The 11,253-nt window shown below is 35.3% G+C and overlaps 3 protein-coding genes across 3 annotated transcripts in view; all 3 read left to right on the forward strand.

Annotated features, from left to right (window-relative positions):
- The window catches only part of LOC112457390, a 7,966-nt gene extending 5,577 nt beyond the window's left edge, over positions 1 to 2,389 (forward strand). Inside the window, exons 6-10 of the mRNA XM_025020399.1 lie at positions 5 to 614; positions 776 to 875; positions 952 to 1,062; positions 1,286 to 1,441; positions 1,653 to 2,389. Coding sequence (XP_024876167.1) covers positions 5 to 614; positions 776 to 875; positions 952 to 1,062; positions 1,286 to 1,441; positions 1,653 to 1,706 — 1,031 coding nt within the window. The 3' untranslated portion in view covers positions 1,707 to 2,389. The remainder of the gene's footprint in view (positions 1 to 4; positions 615 to 775; positions 876 to 951; positions 1,063 to 1,285; positions 1,442 to 1,652) is intronic.
- Positions 2,390 to 2,398: 9 nt separating this feature from the next.
- LOC112457391 overlaps positions 2,399 to 11,253 on the forward strand; it is a 12,386-nt gene continuing 3,531 nt past the window's right edge. Inside the window, exons 1-5 of the mRNA XM_025020400.1 lie at positions 2,399 to 3,765; positions 6,708 to 7,262; positions 7,476 to 7,593; positions 7,709 to 7,819; positions 10,672 to 11,246. Of these exons, the coding sequence (XP_024876168.1) occupies positions 2,810 to 3,765; positions 6,708 to 7,262; positions 7,476 to 7,593; positions 7,709 to 7,819; positions 10,672 to 11,246 (2,315 nt within the window). The 5' untranslated portion in view covers positions 2,399 to 2,809. The remainder of the gene's footprint in view (positions 3,766 to 6,707; positions 7,263 to 7,475; positions 7,594 to 7,708; positions 7,820 to 10,671; positions 11,247 to 11,253) is intronic.
- LOC112457401 lies at positions 3,769 to 4,802 on the forward strand. The gene is made up of 3 exons (XM_025020422.1): positions 3,769 to 4,077; positions 4,209 to 4,319; positions 4,478 to 4,802. Exons 1-3 carry the CDS (start codon positions 3,967 to 3,969, stop codon positions 4,751 to 4,753), a joined length of 498 nt encoding a protein of 165 aa, XP_024876190.1. The 5' UTR covers positions 3,769 to 3,966; the 3' UTR covers positions 4,754 to 4,802.

The raw sequence follows: 11,253 nt of genomic DNA on the forward strand, positions 1-11,253 counted from the left end.
GTACTTATTCCGGGTGTCTGTTTTTGGTTGATTGAGAAGAGAACACGCATCAGGGTTCGAACGATTCCTCTGCTTCTCTACGGTTTCATGGCCGGTAGTAAATACAGCAGTATGGTTTTTCATGAAAGAGATATCATACGTTGTTTGAAGCACATCGAGGAGGATTATAAGACAGTTACCAGCGCGAGATCACGAGACGCGATGATCGAGTCCGCGAAGATCGGAAGACGTCTGGTCACACTTTGCGCTGTTTTCCTGTACAGCAGCGGGCTCTCCTTTCGATTGATCCTGCCGTTTGCCAAGGGAAAAATCGTCACTGCGCAAAATATTACGATCAGACCTCTGCCCTGCCCGGCTTACTTTTTTTCCCTTAATGCACAAGTCAGCCCCATTTATGAATTTATCTTTGCAATACAGATATTATCCGGGGTAGTTACTACCTCGATAGCGACAGGTTTATGTGGTCTTGGTGCTGTCTTCGTGATGCACGCCTGCGGCCAGTTACAGATCTTGGTGTATCTGATGAGAAATCTCGTCGAGGAGCAATGGCAAAAGAAACAAGAAGTGAATAGGAAGCTAGCTAAAATGGTTGCACATCAATTAAGAATTCGAAGGTAAGAGTCTGGGACTTTTTATTGAAGCCACTAATACGAAAATTAACTTAACGTCAGTAATAATTAATTATTCTGTAATTAACATTATATATATGCAGAATGTAGTTAATTCTATTTTCTCATTTCCGGAATGTGTTGATTCAGTATCATCGACATTTCAGTTTTTTACAATTGGTAGAGAATACTTTACAACAAGCATGTCTAATAGAATTGACGGGATGCACGATACTAGCGTGCCTTTTAGGATATTTTATAATAATGGTTCGTAATTTTATATATACTCGAAAAATTCAATAAACGGAACAAAAAGAAATGTCCAATAATGTAACATTTATAGGAATGGGAAAATAGTAATACGATGGCTATGTGCTCTTACTTCACATCAGTTATATCCATGATGATAAATATGTTTATGTTTTGTTACACTGGTGAACAACTTACCGTTCAGGTGTGTTATTATTGGTGTATTATTATTTTCAGGAAAGAATTATATTATGCAATATTAATATATGTTATATTAATAGTGTATATAATATATGATAATGCTATTTGTTTTTCAATACAAGACAGTATTCGAGCAGATATTGTTGGAAATGTTTCTGTAATGTTCTTAAAGTGATGTTTAAATCTATAAAAATTTTGCTTCATGAGTTCTATAATATTAATAACAGGCAGAAAAAGTAGCTAGAACATCTTGCGTGCTCGAGTGGTATCGTCTTCCGAATAAGGAAGCACGGGGGATCATCCTTATAGTAATCATGTCAAATATGCCCGTCAAGATTACTGCTGGCAAGATCATGGATCTATCATTTAAGACATATGGCGATGTAAGAATTTATGTTCAAAAGCATTCGTTTATTTTTTTCGGAAATCAGCACAAAAACTAACAATACAATTAATAACGTTATCTAGTAGGTATTATTATCATCATAATGGATCAATCAAAGAACTCTTCTTAATCAATCTATTGCACTAGGTGAAAGAAATCATAACGAAATAATTAGGAAATAACTGCGAGATATTATGCTCGTTTTTTAGGTCGTGAAGACAACTCTTACGTATTTCAACATGCTTCTAAACCTAACTAAATGAACGGTTCTGCTATAATATTCAACTTGAAACTACGACTACGAACTCATCATAGAGATAACAAAGCTTGGTATGATGTATATATATAGATTGCTTAAATATATTCTTGGTTTTTATATATTTTTATTATATAGAAACGTGCGTGAAGAATTTTTGTTTTTTAGTACAGTTTAACGGTACATTAAAATTTTACAGAAAGCAGCAGTTCATTCATTAATTAAGTTGTGCAATTACTATTTTGTCATTCTATATAAGCCATATGATTATTTCATTGCAAGATGAATAAAGGCATCCAGTAAAAATTAAAAAATAACCAAACATATAATTTTATATTTATTAGTCACATAAATACGAAAACAATGTTGCTTTATATCCGATAATTATTGCACGTGATTGTAGTACGCGAGCAGATTGAAATATCATATGATGTAACTAGAAAACATAAATTGTCAATCAACGTTCGTTCTTCGTAACTAGCTAAGTTAAATGCATCGGTAACATTGCAATGTGTGAAAAAAATACGACGTGATCTGTGTGTGAATATGTTTCAATATCATCGATTGCATAACTTTTCTTGATTTAAAGTATCAAGCAGCATTTCAGTATATGATATAAATGAGCTGTGCAATAAGCTTTATTCTATTTTGCTCCGAAATCTTTACCGCACGTGAAAGTCCAACCGCGGTATTAAAATTTCCAAAGCATTAGGATGGCACGCATTAAATATTATTCTATACGTACGGACCACTGTAACTCTTAGCATCTGATTTTACTGTACATTATAATAAAAGATATAAAGATAGTCACAACGATATAATCAACAAACAATATTGTTTGAGATATATTGACGTGGTAAAGTACGGTTACTTTTCCACGGATACTCTGCCAAGTTAAGAACAGCGTTTTGCTTGCATTGCTATTATAAGTTTTCTTTACGAAACGTTGACTTTTTCCTAGCTTGCAGGAAAAAACTTTTTGTTCCTTTCCCCATGAAAGAAAATCAAATAGATCTGCACGCAACCCCTTCGAAAGTTTCTCTACGCATACATTAGCCATCTGCTTGACGTGGCTTTTCAGTCCCCTTGATACGCAGGCGCACGTGAATTATGAATTACGTTTGTACTCATCGAAGGATACTGTACGCTGCTGCGATCAGTGACGAACAGACACGGTTCGCATCGGTATCGTGCGTTACAGAAGTGTTTCCATGCTGCATGATATCATCGTGCTATAAAGTAAAAAGACTTCGTATAAGAAATTGTAAAATCAATCCGTCTCTCAAAATGTTTGCAAACAAGTATTACGAACGCGACATAGAGAACGCTTTCGCGATGAATCGCTTCTTCTTTCGCATGTTAGGCATATGGCCATTCGCGCGCACGAATTCCATTCATCTGGAGCTGATAGAGAGAGTCACGCTGGCCTTTGTGTGTATCGGTCTTATCTTGTGCGAGACAATCTCGACTGTACTCTACATGTTCATGATACTGACGGACATTCGTTTGAGGCTGAAAGTCGTGGGCTGCACGATATACTCGTTAGTAGGAATAATTAAATACGGCTACCTGCTAATTAACAAGAATCAAGTACGAAACTGTCTAATGCTGGTCGACGAAGACTGGCGAAACGTCGTCAATCCAACCGATCGCACCGCGATGATCGACAAAGTCAGAACTGGCAAACGTCTGATTGTGATGTGCGCACTATTTGCATATCTTACCGGCGTGGGTTTCCGAATGATCACGCCTTTGTCACTGGGGAAGATCGTTACTCCTCAGAATGTCACGATCAGACCATTGCCGTGCGCGGCCCACCTCGTTATATTTGACGTTCAGCGTACCCCCGTTTACGAAATCGTATATCTCATGCAATTTTGTACGGGATTTATTAAGTACACGATCACGGTGGCAACCTTTAGTTTCGTGACATTTTGCGCGATGCACTTTTGCGTGCAGTCGGACATACTCATAACGTTAATGAATGATTTCGTGAATGAGAGTCGACCGGAGAACTTGAACAAGAAGTTGGCCACTATCGTGGAGCATCAAATTAAAATAAGAAAGTGAGTTCTTTCTTGCGTACAATGATGACGGGGTCCATTCGCAGATTCTTTAATGTAATTCTAACTTCACTAGAGACTATGTCAGAGCTTAATACGCGATAGGTTCTACGCAAAATGGGTAACGTGTCATCAGTTATCGAAGAAATATTGGATTAGCAACTAACAATTTTTGTTAAACACGATTTTCATAGTTTTCACCGCATGCATTTTAGTTTCTTACAATTGGTGCAGAATACCACACAGTATCCAAATTTAATAGAAGTCATGGGATCAACCTTGCTGATATGCCTCGCGGGTTATTACATGATGATGGTGCGCAGAAATATTTACGTAACAAAGAATTTTAAGCGAAATATAAGAATAGATATGAACGCGTCGCGTAGCAAAATACGTTGTGTCGCGTGTTCTGTAAAAAAGAATTAATAAGATTGTTCAATTTACAGGAATGGGAAAATTTTAATATTCTTCGACTGTGCTCATACATTGTTGCATTAACAATGTTCTGTTTCAACGTATTTATCTATTCCTACATGGGCGAGCAAGTCATCGAGCAGGTATGTAGTTGAATCGTTGTTCATCGTCGGAAGCGATAACTGTAAAATATATGAAAAATAATGAATCGGAACATTAGCGGAATGTTATTTTTTTTTTCGTATTACTAACTGATTTTTTTTTGCATTACTGACGCTTGTAATTAATTATTAAAAATTAGGGAGAGAAAGTAGCATTAACAGCATGCACTTTGGAATGGCATCATCTTCCGAATGCAAAAGCACGAACATTGATTTTACTTATAGTCGTTTCTGAAAATCCATTAAAACTTAAAGCGGGAAATGTCATTGATCTATCCCACAGAATGTTCGGCAACGTAAGTGACATAAGCATTCTTCTAAACTTATCTAATAATAAAACTTGTAGCATATATAGAAATTCCTGCACGGAGGAAAAGCAATTAATAACCACATATACATTTATTTTAGGTCGTTAAAATGTCCGTTACATATTTAAATCTTCTTCGATCACTTGACTAAACTTAAAAAATTAATTGTGATGTATAGACTAGAACGTCTATCTGTATATTCTCTAATAACAGCTAAACCCTTTGACCGATCTGGACCAAATTTGGATAGTTACTCTCCAGAACCCAGCGGAAAATATAGGCTGCTATGAATACCTTTTCCCCTGATATTTTATCCCTTTAATACTTTGTGATAATCCTGAGAAACGCCGGATAGTTTGAGCTAGTTGTAAATATATAGATGAAATAGTAGCAATAAAAATCTGTAACTAGAGAATTGAAGTAGTAATGTAAAATAATGTTTTTGTTCTTCAAATATCTCCTTTCCAAATGAAACATTGAATTCATTTACAAATGTTAATGATCATATTCAAACGACGTTGTATAACTCTTGATTCTACTGATTTATTTTTCATTTATCTATATAAAAATGTGTGTACAAATTTTTGTTTCTTAGTGCGGTTTAATTATATTAAAATTTCATAGAAAACAGTTCAGTTTTTAATAAAGTTACGCAGTTACTATTTTATCTCTCTATATAATCAGTATTCTCATTTCATTGCAAGATAAACACAAGCATTTAGTAGATATTAAGAGAAATAACTAAACATGTAATTTTATATTTATCAATCACGTATGTACAAAAACAATGCTGTTGTACATCCGTTAACAATTGCGCATGATTGTATACGCGAACAGATTGAAGTATCGTATATACTTCAGAACACATAAATTGTCAGTCAATGTTCGTTCTACGTAACTAGCTAAGTTAAGTTGTATCGGTAACATTGCAATATGCTTGAAAAGACATAAACATGCAAAAAAAATTTAGACGCGATAGCATAATACGATGTGATCTTGGTTTAAATATATCCTTATATCATATTGATTGCATAACTCTTCTTAGCATAAAATATTAAGCTGCACTTCAGTATTATATGATATAAATGAGTTACGCAATAAGCATTATTCTATTTTGCTGCAAAAGTCCACCTCGCGTGATACTGCCCTGGTAAGAAGCACATATCATTTTGACGTTAATTGACGTCAAAAGTCTGTCCTTTTGACGTCTTCTGACGTCAAAATGACATGTGCTTCTTACCTGGGTAAAATCTCCAAAGCATGGCACGCGATCAAATATTATTCTATATGGAACACCGTAACTCGAATCTTATTATCTAAATGCACTGTACATTTCAATAAAATAAATGATCACAGTAATATAATCAACAAACAATATTGTTTGGGATATAGTGATATGAACAGTTACTTTTCCACGGATAATCTGCCAAGTCAAAAACTACGTTTTGCTTATACTGCTGTTATAAGTTTCCTTTACGAAACGTTAACTCTTTTCTAGCTTCCAGGAGAAAAACTCTTTGTTCCTTTCCATGAGAAAAAAATAATAAACAGATCTGCACGCAACTTCGAAAGTTTCTCCATATACATACATAAGCCATCTGCTTGACGTGGCTTTTCAGTCCCTTCGAAACGCAGGCGCACGTGAATTATAAATCACGTTTGTATCCAGTGAAGGATGCCGTATGTCAGTGTACGCTGTTGCGATCAATGGTGAATAGACACGTTTCGTCTCACAATCAGTATCGTGCAGAAGCGTTTCCATGCTATACACAGTATCATCATATCATAAAGTGGAAAGATTTCATATAAAAAATTGTAAAATCAATCCGCCTCTCAAGATGTTTGCCAACAAGTATTACGAACACGACATAGAGAACGTTTTCGCGATGAATCGCTTCTTCTCTCGCATAATAGGCACATGGCCATTCGCGCGCACGAATTCCATTCATCTGGAGCTGATAGAGACAGTTACGTTGGCTTTTCTGTGTATCGGTTTTATCTTGTGCGAGACGATTCCGATTGTACTCTATATGTTCATAATACTGACGGACGTTCGTTTGCGGCTGAAAGTCATGGGCGCGGTGATATACTCGATAGTGGGAATAATCAAATACGTTTACGTGCTGTTTTACAAGAATCAAGTACGAAACTGTCTAATGCTGATCGATGAAGACTGGCGAAACGTCGTCAATCCAAGCGATCGCATCGCGATGATCGACAAAGTCAGAACTGGCAAACGTCTGATTGTGATGTGCGCACTATTTGCATATCTGACCGGTTTGGGTTACCGAATGATCATGCCATTGTCAATGGGGAAGATCGTTACCCCTCAGAATGTCACAATCAGACCATTGCCGTGCCCGGCCCATCTTGTTATATTTGACGTGCAGCGTAGTCCCACTTACGAAATCATGTTTTTCATAGAATTTATTGCGGGATTTATAAAGTACACGATTACGGTGGCAACCTTCAGTTTCGTGACCATTTGCGCGATGCACTTTTGCGTGCAGTCGGACATACTCGTGACGTTAATGAATGATTTCGTGAATGAGAGTCGACCGGAAAACTTGAACAAGAAATTGGCCACTATCGTGGAGCATCAAATTAAAATAAGAAAGTGAGTTCTTTCTTGCGTACAATGATGACGAGGTCTATTCGCAGATTATTTAATGTAATTCTAACTTCACTAGAGACTATGTCAGAGCTTAATACGCGATAGGTTCTACGCAAAATGGGTAACGTGTCATCAATTATACGAAAAAATATTGGATTAACAACTAGTAATTTTTGTTAAAAACAATTTTCATAGTTTTCTCGGCATGCATTTTAGTTTCTTACAATTGGTGCAGAATACCACACAGTATCCAAATTTAATAGAAGTCATGGGATCAACCTTGCTGATATGCCTCGCGGGTTATTACATGATGATGGTGCGCAGAAATATTTATGTAACGTTGAGTTTTAAGGAAAATATAAGTTTAGATAAACGTGACATGACAGAGTACTCGGCGTTATGGTGTCAAGTTGTACAAAAAAATTAATAAGATTGTTTTCAATTTACAGGAGTGGGAAAATTATAATATTGTTGGATTGTGCTCATTTATCATTGCGCTAACAATGCTCTGTTTCAACATATTTATATATTGCTACATGGGCGAGCAAGTCGTCGATCAGGTATGTTGCCCGTTATTCACTATCGGAGACAATAACCGTAATGAAGCGGTATATTAGCGGAATGTTATTTTTTTTCGTTCGCATTACTGACGCTTGTAATTAATTAATAAAAATTAGGGAGACAAAGTCGCGTTAACAGCATGTACTTTGGAATGGCATCATCTTCCGGATGCAAAAGCGCGATCATTGATTTTACTCATAATCATTTCTATAACTCCATTAAGACTTAAAGCAGGAAATATCATTGATCTGTCGCTCAGAACATTTGGCAATGTAAGTGACATAAATATTCTTTTGAACTGATCTACTGGTAAAACTAATAACATAAAAGTTCTTCTGGAAAAGAAAAATAATTAATAATTACGTATGCATTTATTTTAGATCGTTAGGCTGTCCGTTACATATTTAAATCTTCTTCGATCAGTTGAGTAAATTTTAAGAATTAACCGTAATGTATAAACTAGAATATCTGTCTGAATGTCCCTTGTTAACTCCTAAATCCTTTGACCGATCTGGACTAAATTTTGCACAGTTACTCTCTAGACTTCTGCGCAAAATGTAGGCTACCATGAAACCTGTAAACACCCTACCTTCCTCACAAATAATTCTATTCCTTTGAGACTTCGTAATAATTCCGAGCAATTCCAAGTAATTTAAGCTAATCGTAATTATATAGATAAAAAACATTAAAAATAAAAATCTGTAATTATAAATCAGAAGTAGTAATATAAAAAAATAATATTTTTCTTGTTTAAATATCTCCGTTTTAAATAAAAAAATAAAATACATTTGCAAATAATGTTTATAATCATATACATATCTCGTTATATAATTCTTGACTTACTGATTTATTTTTCATTCATCTAATGAACGCGTATATAAAATAATAAAAATATTAAGATATAAATATATTTCAAGATTTATTTAAAAAATATGAGTAAGTAAATAATAATAATAATAAGTGAAACACGATCGTATGATATACAATCAATTGACCAAGATCCTAGCTACCAAGATTTAATTCAGACCGTAAATGGAGTTCTTTTTCTTTATTTAGGTAAGTAAATATTTATTAGATAACCATAAAACACAAAGGCTTTTCGTTTTAATAACTAGGAGAATTGTTTACATTTTTATGTAATTTATGATTATTCCAACGCACGCTCAAACTTACATAATTCTTAAATTTGATCAAATTATGTCACAAAAAGTAACTGAATCTACCATTTATTATAATATAAAATATTATACATAAGACATATTTGAAATCCTTAAAACATCCGAGGCTTATTTTAACATGATTCAAACTATAATAACTAATTATCGATTGAATGTCCGTTGAAATCAGAACGTGAGATATACACATTTTTCCTTTGTATCATACCGAATAAGTGCGATATGATACGTTTGAAAAATTATGATAATATAATAAGAAAATAACTGTGAAATATTATTCTTGTTTTCTAGGTCATGAAAACAGCTTTTATTATTTTAACACACATACTTCTACATAAATAGAACTGCAGACTGAACGTTTCTGTTTTATCTCCTTCTTTATTTTGAAGCTACGACCACAAACTCATCATAATGGTAACAAAGTTTAGTATTATTGTTGTACATACATAGTATACTTAAACATATATTTGATTTTGATATAATTCTTTTATATAGAAAAATGTGTATAAAAATTTTGTGTTTCTTAGTGCGACTTCTATATATTAAAATTTTTATATTAAAATAGAAAGCAGTTCAGTCATTAATTAATACGATGTGGTTTTAGTTTCAATATATTCTTGATTAAATATATTTTTACGTCTTCGGCGCGGACTCGGCACTCACGCACTCGCGGAAATATAGAACTTGGGTTGTAAGTTAAGAAGGTTTAGAACACCCAACAAAGAACACAGAGAACACCTCTGTAACACGAATTAGCTCGTCAAAACCGGTGACGCTCGCGAGACGTCAAACGTCAACGAAAGCTTAGAGAAAACTCAAAACTCAAATGCGACTTGTTGATTTTGCGCCTTTCTGGAATACCCAACGATCTGGAATAACGATCTTCAATTTCAACTACCAACCGTTCCGTATCGATCGGTCGGACACAGGGACGACAAAATCGAAAGATGTAACAAAATGTCATTGAAACTTTTCCTAAAGTATCAAGCAGCTTCAGTATTATATGATACAAATGAGCTGTGCAAGAAGCATTTTTCTATTTTGCTTCGAAATCATTTTCGCAAAAAAGCATTAGCATGGCACGCGATCAAATATTATTCTACAACGAATCAGCACCGTAACTTGAATCTTATTATCTAAAATATCTAAATGCACTGTATAACGTTTTGACCAAAGATATATTCACAATGACATAACCAACAAACAATATTGTTAGAAATAGTCTCGTAATAAGTACGATTTTTCTCCTTTTTCTACGAAGACTCTATAAAGTCAAGAACTGCGTTCTGCTAATACTGTTATTATAAGTTTTCTTTACGAAACGTTAACTCTTTCCTAGCTTCCAGGAAAAAAACTTTTTGTTCCTTTCCATGAGGAAAAAATCATAAATATATCTGCACGCAATCTCCTGGAAAGTTTCTCCATACATACATTAGCCATCTGCTTGACGTGGCTTTTCAGTCCCTTCGAAACGCAGGCGCAAGTGAATTATAAATTACGTTTGTATCCAGTAAAGGATGCCGTACGTACGTCAGTGTACGCTGTTGCGATCAATGGTGAATAGACACGTTTCGTCTCAGTATCGTGCAGAAGCGTTTCCATGATACACAGTATCATCATATCATAAAGTGGAGAGATTTCGTATAAAAAATTGAAAAATTAATCCGTCTTTCAAGATGTTTGCCAACAAGTATTACGAACACGACATAGAGAACGCTTTCGCGATGAATCGCTTCTTCTCTCGCATAATAGGCATATGGCCATTCGCGCGCACGAATTCCATTTGTCTGGAGCTGATAGAGACAGTTACGTTGGCTTTTGTGTGTATCGGTCTTATCTTGTGCGAGACGATCCCGACTGTGCTCTATATGTTCATGATACTGACGGACGTTCGTTTGCGGTTGAAAGTCGTGGGCACGATGATATACTCGATAGTGGGAATAATCAAATACGGTTACGTGCTGTTTTATAAGAATCAAGTACGAAACTGTCTAATCCTGATCGATGAAGACTGGCGAAACGTCGTCAATCTAAACGATCGCATCGCGATGATCGACAAAGTTAGAACTGGCAAACGTCTGATTGTGATGTGCGCACTATTTGCATATCTGACCGGTCTGGGTTACCGAATGATCATGCCGTTGTCAATGGGGAAGATCGTTACCCCTCAGAATGTCACAATCAGACCATTGCCGTGCCCGGCCCATCTTGTTATATTTGACGTGCAGCGTAGTCCCACTTACGAAATCATGTTTTTC

The sequence above is a fragment of the Temnothorax curvispinosus genome, unplaced genomic scaffold (genome assembly GCF_003070985.1).
Source record: "Temnothorax curvispinosus isolate PA1 unplaced genomic scaffold, ASM307098v1 QBEX01007752.1, whole genome shotgun sequence".
Lineage (NCBI taxonomy): Eukaryota > Metazoa > Arthropoda > Insecta > Hymenoptera > Formicidae > Temnothorax > Temnothorax curvispinosus.